This window comes from Apium graveolens, chromosome 11 (assembly GCF_009905375.1).
Source record: "Apium graveolens cultivar Ventura chromosome 11, ASM990537v1, whole genome shotgun sequence".
NCBI lineage: Eukaryota > Viridiplantae > Streptophyta > Magnoliopsida > Apiales > Apiaceae > Apium > Apium graveolens.
Window position 1 is genome coordinate 2,925,149 of NC_133657.1, and position 19,301 is coordinate 2,944,449.

A 19,301-nucleotide genomic window follows, 5' to 3' on the forward strand; every position below is an offset into this window, starting at 1 on the left:
CAGCTACATTGCTTGATTAGTTTTCCAACATTGCATATACTACTACTGCTACTTATTCCCTATTCCTGACATCAACCATGTGCTTCATATATCAATTTTAATTTGGGTTAAATATCACTCATACTCAACTGAATGCCATGAATGCCATATATCAGTTTAATCATTAAACTTAACGAGATATCATTTGGATCACGAAAGTCATAATAAATATCAAATAGATACCTCAAAATATGTGCTCGAGAATTAAAATTTATTTTATGGAGTTCTAAACTTTTTCTTTAATCTTATTACAACGGAATGAAAATTTATAAATTCATAGTATTTTAGATGATTTTGTGAGATTTTTAAAATTTTATCTACTAATTATTTTTATTTAAATAAAGAAATTGACTACAAAATTAAAAATAAATAGTAGATAAATTTTTAAAAATCTTACTATATTATATAAAATACTAGAATTCATACATTTTCATTTGGTTGTAATAGGATTCAAGAAAAATATATAAAACTCCATAAAATAATTTTTAATTCTCAAAGACATATTTTGAGTTATATTTTCGATATTTATTATGACTTGAGTAATTCAAACGATACCCCGATAAGTTTGATAATTAAACTGATATATGACCTTTAGTTGAGTGACCACTTTGATATTTAACCCATTTTAATTTAAGTTGTACTGTGTTACCAATTATTTACTTTCTTCATTTTAGCTAACAATATGAACATCTTATGCAGGAGTCATATTCGACAATCTATCTGGCTTGCTCAATTTCAAGGCATTGCTCTACATTTCTATGTTTGCCACAACCATATATTCCACTAATCACTGCCTGGGCTGCCTCCCACTGCACTTCAGAACTTTCGTTTTCAAGCAGTTCGCACAAACAGCCAACAACTCCAGATAGAACAATTTCACCCTGTATACCATGTCATTAGATAGCTGCAAAATACCACTTATATGTATGAATAAGAACTTGTAACTTAATCCAGTGTATTCATCAGACTACCAATATAGTTCTTCGAGCAGCTAAATTTGATATTATCCGAGAACCTTCCATCTGAAACTTCTTTGATTCAAAAGACAACACTCTCCGAAGAGAATTCAGCAGGTCAAGCTTCGGCTCTGTGATTAAAGACTGAAACATGAATAGTTTATTAGGCATAATTCGGAGCATTCCATAAGCTAGCTTTCATCATAAAGATCAAAATATCAATGAATCTCACAAACTCTAAACTTTATAGTGATCATAAGAAGATTTAAACTATTAAGCATATTAGAACTCTGTTAAGTGTTACCCGGAGTCCGGACTGTTAGGTCACACTTTCACTGTAGAGGGGGTGAATACAGTGTTTATTACAATCAAATCAAACTTCAAGAACTTATGTAACAGAAAACAAACTTTATTTAAACAATAAACTCTGTTACAATCTGGAACTGTTATCTCTCAGTGATGAACAAAATATCACGAGAGCTTCTAGAGTTATAATAAATAATATTCTCGATAATGATAACACCTCTAGTGTAAACTCTATTTCTGTGTTTATATACTACACAGTTACAAGATATTCGCTAATTGATATGGAATATAATTCTGCTTCCTAAAATATATCAATCAGATATCTTCTATTCCAAGTATTCCATTCTTCACGGAATTCCTTCTTCATGCATATCTCTTCTTATGTTTATCTTGATCTTCTTAACTTTAATCAGCTACTGTCCTTATCTGATCGTCCTTCAGCACTTAAGTTCTGATATCTATCTCCTGATAACATAAGTACTGATATCCCTTAAGTTCTGACTTCCAGTACCTTAAGTTCTGACTTCCAGTATAAGTACTGATCAGTTAAGTACTGATTTGTTCTGTTCAAATAAGATCTGAAATCTAAACATAAAACATATTAGCCATGACATTATCAAATATATCTAACAATCTCCCCCAACTTGTAAATTAACAAAATATACAAGTTTAACAGATATTTGATGATGTCAAAAACATTAAGTACAAATGCATGAGAAATAGACAAGATAACTACAACTTACAGTCCTTAAAGTTTTTACCAATTCAACTTCTGATAACAACTTCAACCTGTATAAATATCAGAATTTAAGCAGTTGTAGATCTTCGACTTGGCTTCATCATTTTCCGATCTCTCTGATGTCAGAAGTTGTTCTGAGATAATTCTTCAACAAACATTTCTCAGCATATCTGAGTTCATCAATCATTCTCCGTTTGACATCTTTAAGCTCTGCAGTATCTTCACCAGTTTGAAATATTGCAGCTCTGAGATCATTAATCTTTGCTTTTCTCAACTCCCGATCTAGTCTTATGACATAAGCTTTGTTAGACTCTAGATTGAATTCAAGCCCCTTAATACCAAGATATGTTCTGATCTGTGCAGTATTAGGCTTCATATCAACAATATCACCATTGTGATTTCTGTACTTTGGAACATATCTGCTGTCAGACTTAACAGAATAAAGTCTTTTCTGTCTCTGAATCTGTTCCTTTAAGTAGTTTGCAGCAGTCTCTGTTATTCTGTCATCCACTTGAAGTAAGAATAATACATGCTCCAATTCTTCAAAATACTTCAATGGAATGGCATTTTGTCTTATATGATAAACCCTACCATCTGTCATGAAATACAACATGATGTATTCTTTCAAGTAGGTATGGTAAACCATCTGTACAGATTCTAGTTGATTCAATCTCTCAGGAGTTGCTCCAATACCTGGTTCACTCAAGGAAGTTGGATCATCAGTAGTGTTGTGTACTCTTCTTTCATCAGCACTTCCCAATCCAGTTTTATCTCTAGCTTCCTTTCCAGTAACTACTCTTGCTTCAAAACCACTTAAAGTAGTCTTCAAAGATTGAGTCTGTTTTGCTTTAGTGAATCCTGGTAGGAGTGTTTTAGATTTATCTTCTGATATCAAGTTAACTTGAGCACTGTCAGAGGTTACTTGCTTCTTCTGAATATCAGAACTTACAATTTCTTGACTCTGAACAACTTGAGCCATGTCAGAGGTTGTTTTAAGAATTTTTCTTGAAGTCAGAGCAAGATTATGTTTTCCATCAGTAATTTCTTCTTCCTCAGGAGGTACATAAGGCTTGATAGGTTCACCAACCTTTTCTTTACCCTTGGATCTTGGATCTATCTGTGGTTGTGATCTAGCCAAAGTTTCTTCAGTATGTATCCTCTCTTTGATCACAATGCCTTTAGGTTTTGGAAGTAACTTTTTACCAGAAGCTTCAGATTTAGATGTGACTTTCTCTGATTTAAGTCTGGCTTCTTCTTCCTTTAAACTTTCCAAGTCCATCCCTGGATTTTCTTGAAGAAATAACTGTCTTGACATTTCCTCATCAAGATCTAGAAGTTCATCAGAACTTATCCTTTTACCAGCAGCAGAACTTATTCTTTTCCCAGTATCAGAACTTGTTCTGTGACTAGCTTGTCTTGATGTAAATCTTCTACCTTGACTATGACCACTACCCATTCCAGAGTTTCCTTGGTCATCTTTTCCATCATCCTGTCCTTGCAGTGACTTGTTGGTTTTGCATTTGGACTTAATTACCTTCTCCCCCTTTTTGGCATCAGCAGGTAATAAAAGAGAGATAAGTAGTTCCACTGAGGTCTGGATTTCAGTAAGTTGCGATTGCTGAGAAGCTTGATTTGTCAGAATTTGATCAATCTGAGCTTGTTGCTTCTCTTGAGTTTTCTCAATATAAGCAACCCTGTCAATGGTAGGTTGAAAGAACTTTTTCTTATCAAGTTTCCAAACTTGTTCCTGTTTAATAAAGTTCTCCTGAATCTTGTGTAGCTCTGCATGAGTGTTGGAATGAAGACCTTGTAGATGTTTAGTACTCAATGCAGTGACTCTAAGCTGGGTTTTAAAATCATCAGAATTTAACATTTCATCAGCTTTAGTCAAGTGCTCAGCAAGATGTAAAGCATTTGGAACACATGAAACTGAGTTCCATTCCTTAGTCCACTCCTGTCCTGCAGGAGTTTCACTCCAAGGTACTGGTGCATCCCTGATAACAAACTCCTTTAGCAGTTCAGACTTAGGAAGAGTCAGTGGAGGAGTATGTCCTGAAGGACCTGCTGCATCAGCATCTACAGTTGTAGCAGCTTCACCAGTATCTCCAACATTTGCAGCATCAGAACTTAAAGAATCAGTATCTTCTGATAAGACAACTGTATGAGTAGCAATGGAGGCTTCAACATCCTCTAATTGCTGATCTGATACTAAGTTCTGATCAACAGCCATATCCTGATGCTCACCTAAAATCTGATCATCATCTTGATGCAGAGAAGGTGTTAGTGATAACTCAGGAGTTTGAACAGCATCAGTAACAGGTGTTGTGGAAGGATTATTTGCTGTTGGAGCTTCTAAGAAAAGTATTTCAGGCACAACCAAGTTCTGAATATCAATTTCAGCACTTGTGCCTGGATCAACAAGAGATAAAGAAGGTAAATTAGCCTTGTCAGATACAGGTTCCTGAAATGGAGTTGATGGAGAAGAAGTGACTGGAGCAAATTCCTTGTCTTGTGAGATCAGAGATTCCTGATCCCCTTCCTTAGCTGCTTCCTCCTCATCATCTGAAACTGGCCTCTGTGCCCTCTGTTTCTTGTACTTCCTTGTTGATTTGGATTCCTTGGGAGTTGCAGGAACAGTCATACGTCTAAGCCTCTTGAGAAGCCTAGAACCCCCAATTGCAGAATCCTTCTGAGAAGTTGCCTTCTCAGCTTCATAAATCATAGGTTCTGAAGAAGGAACCTGATCTTCAGAATCTGTTTCATCTCTCAAAGTAATCCTCCTCTTCTTCTGAGATGTTTGAGGAACAGTCTTTGTTCTCTTTGGCTTAGAGGATGTAGGCTTCACAGTAGGTGCTGAAGAAGAAGGTTGAGCAGTCTGTGAAGTGGAGAGATATGATTTGAGATAAGTTCTGAGGGTAGGTTGAGTAGAATGAGAGGTAGGGACTGAGGTTGATGGATTTTGGTTATGGTGAGTTGGTTGAACATTTGAGTAAACAGATTTGTAAGTAGCTGGATCAGCATTTACCAGAATCTGTTTCACAGACTGAGGAATCTGTAATTGTCTCACCATTGATTTCTTTGTGTCAGCATTTATCAGGTCGTTAAAGTACCTTTTTGCAACCTTAAAAGGTGGGGTTTGAGTGCTGACTAACTGGGGTTCAGCAGTACAATACGTATAAATAAGTTGACAGAATCTAGCAAAATAAACAACATCTCGATCTTCTGTCATCCTATCCCCAATAAAACCAATTATTCCAGTTGCAAAATCAAAATGAGTTTGATGGATAATAGCATACCCGATGTGCTGACTCAGAATTGGGATAGCATCATAATTAGAACATTTGTTCCCAAAAGCCTTGGTGATGCAATCGAAGAAGAAACTCCATTCTCTTCTGATATGAGCCCGTTTCAACTGTCCAAGTTTCGTCAGACTCTGTTCATATCCCAAATCAGTCATTAACCCCCGAAGTTCTGATTCCTCTGGTATAGAGAAGGTACAATCTTCTGGAAGATGTAATGCTCTTCGTACTGTACCAGGAGTGACTACATAGGAAGAATCACCCACTTGGAAGATAATACTGGGAGTTCCTCGTTTACCACCATCATCAAAAATTCCAGTCCTCCAGAACCGCAGAACTTGTTGACTTGAAAATAATTCAGGCTGAGTTAAGGCGTACCCAACCTCACTATGTGCAAGAAGATCTTGCACAAAATGCAATTCAGATGGAGCGTCAGCATGATCAAGAATTGCAGCATAGTTGTTTGGAACAAACTTTGCTCCATCAATGATTAAATCCTTTGGTGCCATGTGAAAAATATTGAAATTCAAGTATGCCTGTTAGGTGTTTGAGATAATATCTGTATGAAAACAACGGAAATAGTAAAGTGAAGGAGAGTAAAAGTAAGAAGAGAGATAGAAGATGAAGAAATTAAAAAGATTAAAGAAATCTTCTCTCTGCTGTACTTATACAAAAGAAATATTACCGTTGGACACCTGTCAGACATGCAGTAATAACGGATAGTTACTGGGCTCGAGAAAACAGTAATCAATACTTACCCATTTGCCGAGTTTCAAGGAAAAACTGTTCCATTTATCAATGGAAACAATTCAAATTTTAACCCGTTATCACTGATTGGTTATTTTGCACTGCAACATTAATATTCTGAAAATGAATCATGTTAAAAATGACCGAGATAATTTCGATGAATAAGTGCTGACAAAGAATCAGAACTTAAATCAGAACTTAAGACAAAATTTAAATGGTCATCAGAATATCAAGCAGGATTTATCAACACAAGATAAAATAACTCAGAGACAAAATCTTGAAGTAAAAACAGTTTTCATTAATATATCAAGTCAATACATAAATGAAATAGAAATTACATCAATACAAGATTTTCCCTAAGCTTCTAATCCTAACGTCAACAGCTTTAGTCCTAGCTAAGAAGCCTGACAAAGCTGAGGATGAAGAAGAACAGGAAGAAGACGAGATTAAGTCATCTTCCTCTTCCTATCTTCGACAAACAAGATGGCGAGTCGTATGATTCGCTCTTGCTGACGGATACGACGAAGGTGAAGGTCTCTTCGAACGGCCACCAGATCACGTTTGATAACCTCTGGAAATTGAATCCAGAGATTGTGAGGGATGTTGGTGATAGGGTAGGGAGTTGGAATTCCATTCAAAAAGACATGCACAGTCTCATCACCGTAATTGTAGAACCAGCCAAATTCAGCCATTTGTGATAGTAAATGAAAAACAAGACTGAATTTGTGATACAAGTGTGATGAAAAGACTAATGTGAAGTGGCTGTGTATATAGGCAAGAGAATGCAAGGAGACGCGAAGATATTGAATGCAGACAGGTAGAATTAAATCTACCTCGTCTCCCTAGACTTTGAAAAAGAATAACAGTCATTGGAAAAGGAATGTGCACATGGAACAAGAGTGAACTGTTCAAGGACGAGTGCCATTATGTTTTAACCATAGACTATTAATCTTCCACTTCAACATTTCGAAATTAATCTGAGACTGTTACCAAATTTTACTCACAGATAAGTTAAGTAAAGGGTTAGACTGAAAAATCAGAACTTAGACCTATACCAGAACTTAACAGTCATCAGAACATAATGTCTTAACTCGAACAAGGAATATCTATCTTAGTAAATACTCATACAAGTTCTTAGTTATTAACGTCAGAAATTAATCATCAGAACGTGTAACTAGAACTTGTCCTCAGAATTTGTGCAGAAGTGACACAATGACTGTTTATCTAAAATAACATAGACCACCACAGAAATTTCATCATTCATATGGAGTGATGTGTGTGTGCATTAAGCTAAATAACAGACAAAGAGTAAAGTCTGATCTACTTCAGTACATCTTAGAAATAAGTCATAATTAAAATTTTGCTAAAGATCTGTCATTATCCTGAAACCTACTGATAAATGAGTTCATGCATGAGTTCACCTCTACTGTTTTTGTGCTGATTTTATGCATCTTTTGAAATTCTATTTTACAGAGGCTTCTCAGTGTAAGTGAGTCACGACTGTTTATTAGAATTTATGCTATTATCAGAGTATTTCTCCAGTAATCATAGAGTGTGAAAAGTCACCAAGAAAATATTTTGTTTTTCTAATGCATATTTACTTAATACCAGCAATGCACTTGGGTCGTCCCTTTCACATTTTTACTCTAGATCTCAAAGGAGTACCTGATATTATTCTTTGATTATTGTTCTTTTTCTTTTGATAAGTGAGGTTTATCAGCACTTAGTACATTCAGCAGTTTTACTAGAATCAGAACTTAAACAGATGAGTAGCATTATTCTAATTTGTGACTTAGTAATAAGATATACAAAGTAAACTTAACTAAGCTCAGTTATCAGAATTTGCTTGTGTCATAAGATTTCCACAGAAATACTACTTCTTTCATGGGATCATTTGTTTATTGAAGACTAGTAGGTCAGTATCTAGCACAGTTATCCTCATAGGATAGAAGAGTTACTGAAACAGACATATCACTTATCAGAGTTTAGACACATATATCAGACAACAGTCAGTACTTGAAGACATTTATCAATTAATGCACAGAATATACAAAGAGATTAATTCTGTAAATACTGATCATAAAGTCTGATAACATAGAACAAGTTTAAGCAGATTTAGAGAAAGAACCTGAAATCATTCCAAGTTCATTTACCAATTTTGAAAAGGTAGCTTCACACAGTGGTTTTGTGAAGATATCTGCTACTTGTTGATCTGTGGGAACAAAATGCAATTCCACTGTACCTTCATCCACATGTTCCCTGATGAAATGGTACCTGATGCTGATGTGCTTTGTCATAGAGTGTTGAACTGGATTACCTGTCATAGCAATAGCACTTTGATTATCACAGTAAATAGGGATTTTGAAATATGTTAACCCATAATCCAGTAACTGATTCTTCATCCAGAGAATCTGTGCACAGCAGCTTCCTGCAGCAATATACTCTGCTTCTGCAGTTGATGTGGAAATTGACTTTTGTTTCTTGCTATACCAAGAAACCAATCTGCCTCCAAGAAATTGGCAGTTCCACTTGTGCTTTTCCTGTCAATTTTGCAACCTGCAAAATCTGCATCTGAGTAACCTATTAATTTAAAATCTGATTCTCTAGGATACCATAATCCTAGATCAGCTGTTCCTTTAAGATACTTAAAGATTCTTTTTACAGCTGTTAAGTGAGGTTCTCTTGGATCTGCTTGAAATCTTGCACAAAGACAGGTAGCAAACATGATATCTGGTCTACTAGCAGTTAGATAGAGAAGTGAGCCAATCATACCTCTGTAATCAGTAATATCTACTGAATTACCAGTATCCTTATCCAGTTTTGTTGCAGTGGCCATGGGAGTGGATGCACTTGAACAGTCTTGCATTCCAAATTTTTTCAGCAAGTTTCTGGTGTACTTAGATTGACAAATAAAAGTTCCTTCTTCACTCTGCTTGACTTGAAGGCCCAGAAAATAACTAAGTTCTCCCATCATACTCATCTGATATCTTGACTGCATTAGATTGGCAAACTTTTTGCAAAGTTTGTCATTTGGAGACCCAAAAATGATATCATCAACATAAATCTGGATCAAAAGTAAGTCCTTGCCATGGTTGAGATAGAACAATGTTTTGTCAATAGTTCCTCTGTTGAATCCACTTTCCAGAAGAAACTGAGCTAAAGTCTCATACCATGCTCTAGGAGCTTGCTTAAGTCCATAAAGTGCTTTATCAAGCCTGTAGACATAATCTGGATGTTTGGAATCTACAAAGCCTGGAGGTTGTTCAACATATACTTCCTCTTCCAATTCTCCATTGAGAAAAGCACTTTTCACATCCATTTGAAAGACAGTAAACTTTTTGTGAGCAGCATAAGCCATGAATATCCTTATGGCTTCTAACCTAGCAACTGGAGCAAATGTTTCATCATAGTCAATTCCCTCCTGTTGAGAATATCCTTTTGCAACCAGCCTTGCCTTGTTCCTTACAATTATGCCATCACTGTCAGTTTTGTTTCTGAATACCCACTTTGTACCAACAACCGATCTATTCTTGGGTCTTGGCACTAAGGTCCAGACTTTGTTTCTTTCAAATTCATTCAACTCTTCCTGCATTGCTTGCACCCAATCAGCATCTTGAAGAGCTTCTTCCACTTTCTTTGGCTCAGACTGAGAGAGAAAAGAATTGTAAAGACATTCATTCGAAGTACCTGTTCTAGTTCTGACACCTGCCTCAGGATTTCCAATTATTAAATCAGGTGTATGTGATTTTGTCCACTTCCTTGCAGATGGAAGATTTTCTCTAGAACTGGATGCTCCCCCATAATTCATGCTGTCTTCGATTTCATTTTCTGATGCTCCCCCTGAAACTATGCTCTCTGAGTTGGATCCTTCAGTATTTAGATTTTCAGCACTGTCAGTACTTGGCTTATCAGAACTTGACGAATCAGAATTTGACGAGCCAGATGTATGTTCTGATGCTTCTTGAGATGTGATAAAATCTTGAGTATGCTCCCCCTGCAATGGTGCATCTTCCTTTGACGTAGTCACCACAGTTTCAATAACATCAGAGTTTAATCCATCAGAATTTACAGTATCAGGACTTAGACTGTCAGGACTTGAGGTATCAGAATATGAATCTTCATTTTCAAATCTCAGCTTATCATGATCAATGCAATCTTCAAGTCCAGTGATCTTCTTGTCATCAAAAGAGACATTGATAGATTCCATGACCACTTTTGTTCTCAAATTATAGACTCTGAAGGCTTTTGTAGAAAGTGGATATCCTACAAAGATTCCCTCATCAGCTTTTAGATCAAACTTGGATAGCTGTTCAGGATGAGTCTTGAGAACAAAACACTTACATCCAAATACATGAAAGTATTTGAGATTTGGCTTCTTGTTCTTCACCATCTCATATGGTGTTTTTCCATGCTTGTTAATGAGTGTTGCATTTTGAGTAAAACAAGCAGTCTGCACAGCTTCAGCCCAGAAATAGGTTGGAAGCTTTGCTTCTTCAAGCATTGTTCGTGCAGCTTCAATTAGAGTTCTATTCTTCCTTTCAACAACTCCATTTTGCTGTGGAGTTCCAGGAGCAGAAAATTCCTGCTTTATTCCATGATTTTTGCAGAACTCTTCCATTATCAGATTCTTGAATTCAGTGCCATTATCACTCCTCAAAATTTTCACAGAATCTTTGATCAATTTATCCAGATGTTTGACATGATCAATCAGGATAGATGCAGTTTCACTTTTTGTGTGCAAGAAATACACCCATGTGTATCTGGTGAACTCATCTACTATGACCAACGCATATTTCTTCTTTGCAATAGACATGACATTCACTGGACCAAATAGATCAACATGAAGTAGATAGTAAGGCTCAAGAATTGATGATTCAGTCTTGCTCTTGAACGAAGATTTTCTTTGTTTAGCCTTCTGACATGAGTCACAAAGACCATCAGGAACAAACACTGATTTTGGCAGTCCTCTCACAAGATCTTTCTTGATCAGTTCATTTATCTTGTTGAAGTTTAAATGAGAGAGTTTCTTGTGCCAATTCCAGCTTTCTTCAGTTGAGGCTCTACTCACTAAACAGATTGCAGAACCATCAGAACTTGTTGAAAGCTTAGCTTCATAAATGTTACCACGCCTGAATCCCTTCAGAACAATTTTTCCTTTAGATTTACTAACTATTTCACAATGTTCTGCAAAGAAATCAACATGATAACCTCTGTCACAGATTTGACTTATACTCAGTAAGTTGTGTTTAAGTCCTGAGACCAGAGCTACATCTTTAATAATGACATTCCCAAGATTGATATTGCCATATCCCAAAGTTTTTCCAATGTTGCCATCTCCATAAGAAACACTTGGGCCAGCTTTCTCCACAAAGTCTGATAGCAGGGCCTTATTTCCAGTCATATGTCCTGAACATCCACTGTCCAGAACTAGAATATTTTTCCTGTTGCCCTGCAATCAAAAAGACCACTAATTAGTTTTAAGGACCCAGACTTGCTTGGATCCTTTGGCCCTTTTAGGTTTGTTAACATTTGCAGCGGATTTAACATCAGATTTTATGTTAACAGTTTTCTTATCAGACCTTATACTAGAAGGAACAACAGAAACTTTCTTTAAAGAAGGTTTTATTTGATAATAATCATAGTACAAACTATGATATTCCTTACAAGTATAAATGGAATGCCATAAACTACCACAATGAAAACAAGGATTTTGTGGTTTGTATCTAACAGACTGACTCTTAACTCCTGACTTTGTAGATAAGGAGTTAATATTCTTATTCTTCCTGCAAAAAGAAGCCAGATGGTTAGAACTTCCACAGTTATGACATGCTTTCCTAGGAGCATCAGGAACAGATTTATAGTTATTGCTTTTATTCACACCTTCCTTTCCATTCCTGTTTTTCCTAGGTGATTTTACCTTGTTTGCATCCTTAACATCTTTCAGCTTATGCTTAAGCTGCTTCTTCGTCATTAAGCCTATGTTAACTTCAGCTGTCTTTTCCTGTTTTAGTTTGTCAGAAGCTAATTCCTTTTTAACTTCTGATTTCTCATTTTCGGATTTTTCAGTTACAAACTTAACAGGTTTTAACTTCGGCTTTTGCTTATCAACAGGCTTAATTTCTACAGTTCCTTTTTCATTTACTCCATAGCCTAAACCCTCTTTCCAGTTTCCACTGCTTAGCAAATTTTGAGTTGTTTTGCCAGAGTTAGTCCAAGTTCTGATAATCTCTCTCTCCTTTTCTAACTCAGTTTTTAGAGATTCATTCATTTTTAGCACTTCATCCCTAATATAAAAAGCATTATCTCTATCCTGCTGAGTTTGATGAAACATGACTAACTCTTTTTCTAAGAAATCATTTCTTTTCTTAAAAGCAAGATTTTCAGAAGTTAATCTTTCACATGTTAAAGTTTGATCTCTATAACTAACAAACATGGTTTTAAGATATCTTCTCAACTCATCAATATCATCAGTATGAAAAGCATAAGTAGTCTGAGGTACCTTTGTTTCAGCAGCTTCAGAACTGCTCTCAGAACTTGATTTATCAGCATTTGCCATCAATGCATAGTTCTCCTCACTTTCAGAGTCTGAGGTGTCTGTCCAGCTTTTCTGCTTTGTGACAAGAGCTTTGCCTTTGTCATTCTTGGTCTTCTTGCAATCAGGAGATATGTGGCCTTTCTCACCACAATTATAACATTTAACATTAGCGTAATCTCCTCTGTCAGACTTTCCTCCTTTTCCTTCAGATCTTCTGAAATTCTTCTTATCAGAACTTATGCCTTTCCTGGAAAACATCTTTCCCTTCCTGAACTTCCTGTATGCAATCTTTGTGATTCCTTTCACCATAAGAGCACACAGCTTCATCATCTCCTCATCAGCATCAGTTTCAGGCAAGCTTTCAGAATCTGAGTCATCATCACTCTCAGAACTTGATGACTCAGTATCAGATTTTATGATAAGAGCTTTACCCATATCTTTCTTTGAGGAAGGTGGTTTGGGGGATTCCTCTTCAACCTTGAGAGCAACTGTCCTTGACTTTCCTCCTTTTCTCTTGCTTCTTTGTTCCATCTCAAGTTCATGGGTCTTGAGCATTCCATAGATTTCATCAAGAGTTGTTTCATCAAGATTGTAGTTGTCTCTTATTGTTGTTGCCTTCAAATCCCAACATTCAGGAAGAGCTAACAGGAATTTGAGGTTTTTATCTTCAAAATCATACTCCTTATTTACTAATGACAAGTCATTCAGGAGTTTGACAAATCTATCATATACATCAGTCAATGACTCATTAGTCCTAGAGTCAAAGTGTTCATACTCTTGAGTGAGTATTGTCTTCCTGTTCTTCTTAACTGTTTCAGTTCCTTGACACCTTGTCTCCAGTGCATCCCATATCTCCTTAGCAGTCTTGCAGTTGATTACCCTGTTTGACATTACATTATCAATGGCACTATGCAATAAGTGACGTACCTTGGCATCCTTAGCAATAGATGCTATATCTTCAGCAGTGTAATCAGTCTTTTCCTTTGGTACGGTCATTGCTGCTTCACCTGCAACTACAACAGCGAGCTTGGTAGGTTTGTGAGGCCCTTCCCTGATTCTATCAAGGTATTCTGGATCTGTTGCTTCCAGAAACATGGTCATCCTTACCTTCCATATGGGATATTCAGATGGTCTCAATATGGGAACTCTGATAGTCTCATATCGACTCTGAGTTGATATCTTTGATGATTCCTCAGTTTTGGTAGGCTTAGTTGGAGTTTCTGTGTCAGACATGATTGTGTTTGGATCTTTAACTGTATGTGTGTTAACAGATAGCTCTGATACCACTTGTTAGGTCACACTTTCACTGTAGAGGGGGTGAATACAGTGTTTATTACAATCAAATCAAACTTCAAGAACTTATGTAACAGAAAACAAACTTTATTTAAACAATAAACTCTGTTACAATCTGGAACTGTTATCTCTCAGTGATGAACAAAATATCACGAGAGCTTTTAGAGTTATAATAAATAATATTCTCGATAATGATAACACCTCTAGTGTAAACTCTATTTCTGTGTTTATATACTACACAGTTACAAGATATTCGCTAATTGATATGGAATATAATTCTGCTTCCTAAAATATATCAATCAGATATCTTCTATTCCAAGTATTCCATTCTTCACGGAATTCCTTCTTCATGCATATCTCTTCTTATGTTTATCTTGATCTTCTTAACTTTAATCAGCTACTGTCCTTATCTGATCGTCCTTCAGCACTTAAGTTCTGATATCTATCTCCTGATAACATAAGTACTGATATCCCTTAAGTTCTGACTTCCAGTACCTTAAGTTCTGACTTCCAGTATAAGTACTGATCAGTTAAGTACTGATTTGTTATGTTCAAATAAGATCTGAAATCTAAACATAAAACATATTAGCCATGACATTATCAAATATATCTAACACGGACTCTTCAATTTTTCCCCGATACCGTGTCGGCCGACATGGCTTGCGTGTGTGTATGGGATCCAAGTCGGGTTCTCATGTAAAAAACTGGACACTTTTTAAAATGATTCATGTTATGTTGATAGATGACTATATATGCCATCCTTTTAATCTATGCTATAAATTTGACATAAAAATTACTTTAATGTGTTATATTGATAGAAGACGCTAACTTAAAAAATGGTAACATGAATAAAAAAATACGGATACTTCCAATATTTTAAGATTATATGCCAAATCCCCACACTTGTGTTCAATTTTGGATCCATACCCGCTAATCTAAAATTTTCAAAACCAAAAATCTGGCCCTTGAATCTGTACCCGTGTCTGACGCCCATACCCTAAGTCCAGTAACATAGTTTCCCAACATAAGCTTTCACAAAAAAAGCTTAATCTAATCTAAACACTAGAACAAGTTTTGCACAAACATAAGAATAGTGCAATAAGTATGTTTATATTTAAAAGGTAGTGGTCGTGCGTGCTTTAATATAAATAGTGCGTGCTTTAATATAAATATTTTGCATAAAATGTTCATTGCCCAAACATACCTCAATCTCTTGCAAACTTCCCCATTTTATAAAATTTCCAATTACTCCAAGAGCAGAACTAATAATCATCACTTTCTTGCTTCCATATTCAAGAGATGTGGAATGCAGACCCCGAAGACACTCATTACTGAAACCAACAAACATAAATGCTCTAACAAAATGTTAAGTCAGCTAGTAAACATTTTAACAGACCATTACACTTACCGGATGAGGTCAATAAGCCTTTTAATTATCTTGTTCCAAGTCTCTGTTACAGGTGTCACGCTCCATCCATAAGAAAGATGTAAGAGTGTGTAGCACGCAAATACATAGATATCCTCATCTTCGGTAACAATAAACTGGTATTCCAAAATAGTAAGGACTGTCTCTAACTGCCAATAATTTAAAGTTGATTTGAAATGAACGGTTTTGTAAAAACTAGCTAGCTCCTTTGGAAAAACATATGAACACACACACACATATCTATATATAAAGCACCTTATTAGAAGGCAAATCATCAGAAGAAACACGATATCCGCGACAAACTGCCGTCAAAAACTTGGATAGGCAATATTTATCCGGCAACGGGTTGCCAAAGGCTTTGCATACAGCTTGGAAAGCATTATCATCAACAATAAACTTTACAAGACCAGGATACATATAAACTAAACGTGTCAACGCACTCACAGCCTGCACAATAAGATAGAAACTTTAGTTACACATGCATTACCAGTACATTTTAAGTGACTGATTAACTGACTAAAGGTTACCGCATAAAATAATCTTCCAGTGTGCACTGACACAAGCTTCCCAAGGAGTGGAAAAACCTTTTCTTTCATTACTTCAGCACAAATGTCGAAATGTGCACGCGACAGAATAAGAACAACAGCACACTGCAATAAAAGTGCACAATGATTCTGTAAACATGTCCTTGATATATAAAAGAAAGTACACAATACATCAAGAGCAAACCTGAATATCTAAACTGTATGCATCTGATTCGACAAGCTTAACAAGGTACGAAACAACATGCTCTCTCAAACAAAAAGAAAATCTTGGGTCTGTTGGTCAAAATTTTGTCAGGTACAAATTTAGAATTGTAAGAATTAGTAACTAAAAAGAACATAAGTGTTAAAAATCTTATAACTCCCACAACAATCTCTTCTAATCGAAGAATTGCGAATGTCAGCGACATAGAATTAACAGACACACTCTGCTCCAACTCTGCAAACTTCTGGACCTCATCATAATGTTTCCTAAAAGTAGACTTCTGGATTTCATAGTAAGAAAAGATGCAAAACATTAAGATAGCCTATGACACAACAAATTCTCGATTCAAAAAACAAAACATCGTAACAAATTTGAAAGAAAAATTTCCCTCGAGAGAGGAAACAATCAATACACTACAAGTATCTAACTCGAGTTGTAGCCATTTAGCAAAATCTATTGATAAGAATCAAGAGGTAAAACATATTAAACAAGCAAACATTCAAAAGAGAAATACTACAATTTTGGTCATATAAAATTCGTATTATAAACTTTAACTTCATTAAATGAAGTTCAAAATTAAATCCGAGCTATTTTTCAAGAGTTGAAGTGGTCAAATAAATTAATGTTACAAGTGATTTGATATTCAAATCAAGTCAAATAACAGCCCCGGTTTATAGGAACTAGTTTTTTAGTCATTTTCAATATATTCTAAGATAGCTTCGGAATTTCTCTCTAGTTTAGTTCACAAGCTTTGTATAAACCGAGGTCATGTGATAATAATAATAATATTCCTAGTTTTCTCAATTTTCTAGCTTATCCAGCATGTTTAACATGTGCTTAAACCAACAAATACCAAAACAAACACATGACAAATATAAAACAGTAAAATTGTGCCCATGGACATAGATATGCTAACCAATCTCGCGATCCAATGGCCAATGTGAAACATCTCAGAGGTAACCATAGGAGAAAGAAGCACATCCAGAAAATACGATTCATTTATAAAATAATCGGCTTTGCGATATCTTGAAATCGCCTTTTCATCACGGATGCAACCTTTGCCACTATAATGTGAGCCACTGGGTGACATATTAGTGTTGCAATCTTTGTCAGAATGTTGTGGGCCACTGGGCGACATATCAGAAGTCCTAAAATACAAAAAGAAATGTGAAGTACATGAATTGTCTATCAATAAACATTTTATAGACTAAACTAACAAGCCAACGCTTTTTGTTCAGTATTCTGCCAATTATTTAATGTTAACATAATATTGATTAAGTTTGTGAGAAAAAAAGAGGAAAATATAAGTAAACGCATAATATTAGTAAACTTGATTGCTTCTTTGACCAAGAACACTAGATTTGAGATAAGTATGCATTATTTTGTTATATTACCAAACTACTTCACAATTCTGGGTTACATCTATACTATGATAAATTAATCACCAGCACTTGTATATGAAAACCCAAATTCGGGGAATTATAAAACATAATACATGTTTTATACTATGATAAATTAATCACCAGCACTTGTATATTTTTCGTTTTCTGTAATTCTCAATAGTGCACTTGTCAGCCATTGCCTTGTCCGCTAATCTTTTACAGGTCAGATCCGTGAGATTCTTGAGCCTAAGGGTGTATGCTGCCTGGGAAAGATTAAAAGTTATAAAATCATGGGAATATAAATACTCCCTCCGTCCCAATTTATTTGTCTTATTTGTTAAATTGACTGAATTTTGACCAAAAAATTCACATAGTATATTATCAAAAATATTTATAAAAATTATATCATTAAAAAGCATGTTTAATCTACTTTAATACATATTTTTTAGTTTTTTATAATAATGAAAAAACAAATTTTTATTTACGGTTTGACAACAAGACAGATAAATTGGGATGGCCAAAAATACTTTTTTTTTAGAAGTTGTAACAAGAATACCACTTTTTGGAGTTTATGGCCAAAAATACCCTTCTAATACGCATTTATTATAAATGGGTAATCTATTACGCATCTGAAAAATGGGTATTACATATAAAAAAAAAAAGAACATGTGATACGCATGTCACAAATGCGTATCACCAGAATCAAATGGGTGATACGCATTTTGTGAATGCGTATCTTATTTTTTTTATTTTTTTTCAACTTTTTTTAATACGAATTACCCATTTTTAAAATGCGTATTAGTAATACCCAACTGAAAAATGCGTATTAGACGGGTATTTTTGGCCAAAATTTTAAAAAAATGTATTTTTGTCACAAATTCTAAAAAAAGAGGTATTTTTGTCATTTTTCAAACAATACAGATAAATTGGAACGGGGAATAGACAGGTGAAGCCTAATGCCACCAAATGTGTGAATCCATAATAATATGAATAAGGAACCTGAATAAGGAACCTGAATAAGATTCAAAATAGAGAAGGGTTGAAGCTGTAGAAACTCGGCTTCGAAATCAAATTTTTCAACGGATGGAAAAAGAAGATCACACAAATATCTGAAAACGAGTTCCAAACTCTCTTTAGTAACACCATCCGAAACATCAAACACTGGTCTCTTTTTGTTCTTGTGTTTCAATTTCTTAAGACGTGACCTAATTAAGGGAATCTGTGAAGCCACATCCGCTCGAACCTTGTATTTCTGATTATCAATAACAGACCGCAACACAACCATCTCTTGTTTTTCATTGATCATCATCGCCTCTAGTTTTTCTTCGGCTTTTTCGATGTTCATCGGCTCTTTATTTTCTTCAGATGATAATTCCATTTTAGTTTTAGTCCAGAATTTTGGGGACGGGGGTTTCTTAAATGGCTGGCAGCTCGGCTGTAAAATTCCAATATTACCCTTTTAAAGTTTACTCCGGATCGGACCGAAGACCGGATTTTTTCAGAATTAAGGACCGGACCGGCTCTATCCGGTCTTGAGACCGGACCGGAAAAACCCGGATTGGACTGAGACCGGACCGTTTGGACCGGTTCAATTAATATTTATATAAAAAATTTATTCAAATAATTTTTTTAAATTTTTTTTCCAAATTTATATACATTAAAAATTTTGTTACTTGGTACGTCAATAAAAATTTAAAAGTAAGTACATATTTTATTATTTTAAAAGTAAATATAAAATCTTAAGAGTATGAATATCAATATTTTATTACATGAAGTACAAAATTTAGTAATTTAAAGTGTAGTATCGATCTATTCTATTATATGAATTTATT

General features: G+C 35.2%; 1 protein-coding gene across 2 annotated transcripts; it reads right to left on the reverse strand.

Annotated features, from left to right (window-relative positions):
- Nucleotides 1-684: 684 nt before the first annotated feature.
- Nucleotides 685-18,873, reverse strand: LOC141696666 (uncharacterized). Of its 2 annotated transcripts, none has more exons than XM_074500782.1 (9): nt 18,482-18,873; nt 17,611-17,732; nt 17,004-17,235; nt 15,868-15,990; nt 15,596-15,787; nt 15,323-15,456; nt 15,119-15,245; nt 1,011-1,139; nt 685-920 (listed from the first exon to the last, which is right to left on the reverse strand). In XM_074500782.1, the coding sequence occupies exons 1-9, from the start codon at nt 18,845-18,847 to the stop codon at nt 756-758; spliced, it is 1,590 nt and encodes a 529-aa protein (XP_074356883.1). In that variant the 5' UTR covers nt 18,848-18,873; the 3' UTR covers nt 685-755. The 2 variants fall into 2 exon arrangements, with proteins under 2 accessions (XP_074356883.1, XP_074356880.1); XM_074500779.1 differs by having other exon boundaries at nt 15,323-15,489.
- Between the last annotated feature and the right edge of the window lie 428 nt (nt 18,874-19,301).

Bases quoted from the DNA above. Each gene is read 5' to 3' on its own strand.
- LOC141696666 (XM_074500779.1), bottom strand. From the start codon at position 18,847: ATGGAATTATCATCTGAAGAAAATAAAGAGCCGATGAACATCGAAAAA. The intron at 17,733-18,481 runs GTTCCTTATTCA...AATCTTTCCCAG, and splicing joins CTATTTTGAATCTTATTCAG to GCAGCATACACCCTTAGGCT. The intron at 17,236-17,610 runs GTGATTAATTTA...TTTGTATTTTAG, and splicing joins CGAAAAATATACAAGTGCTG to GACTTCTGATATGTCGCCCA.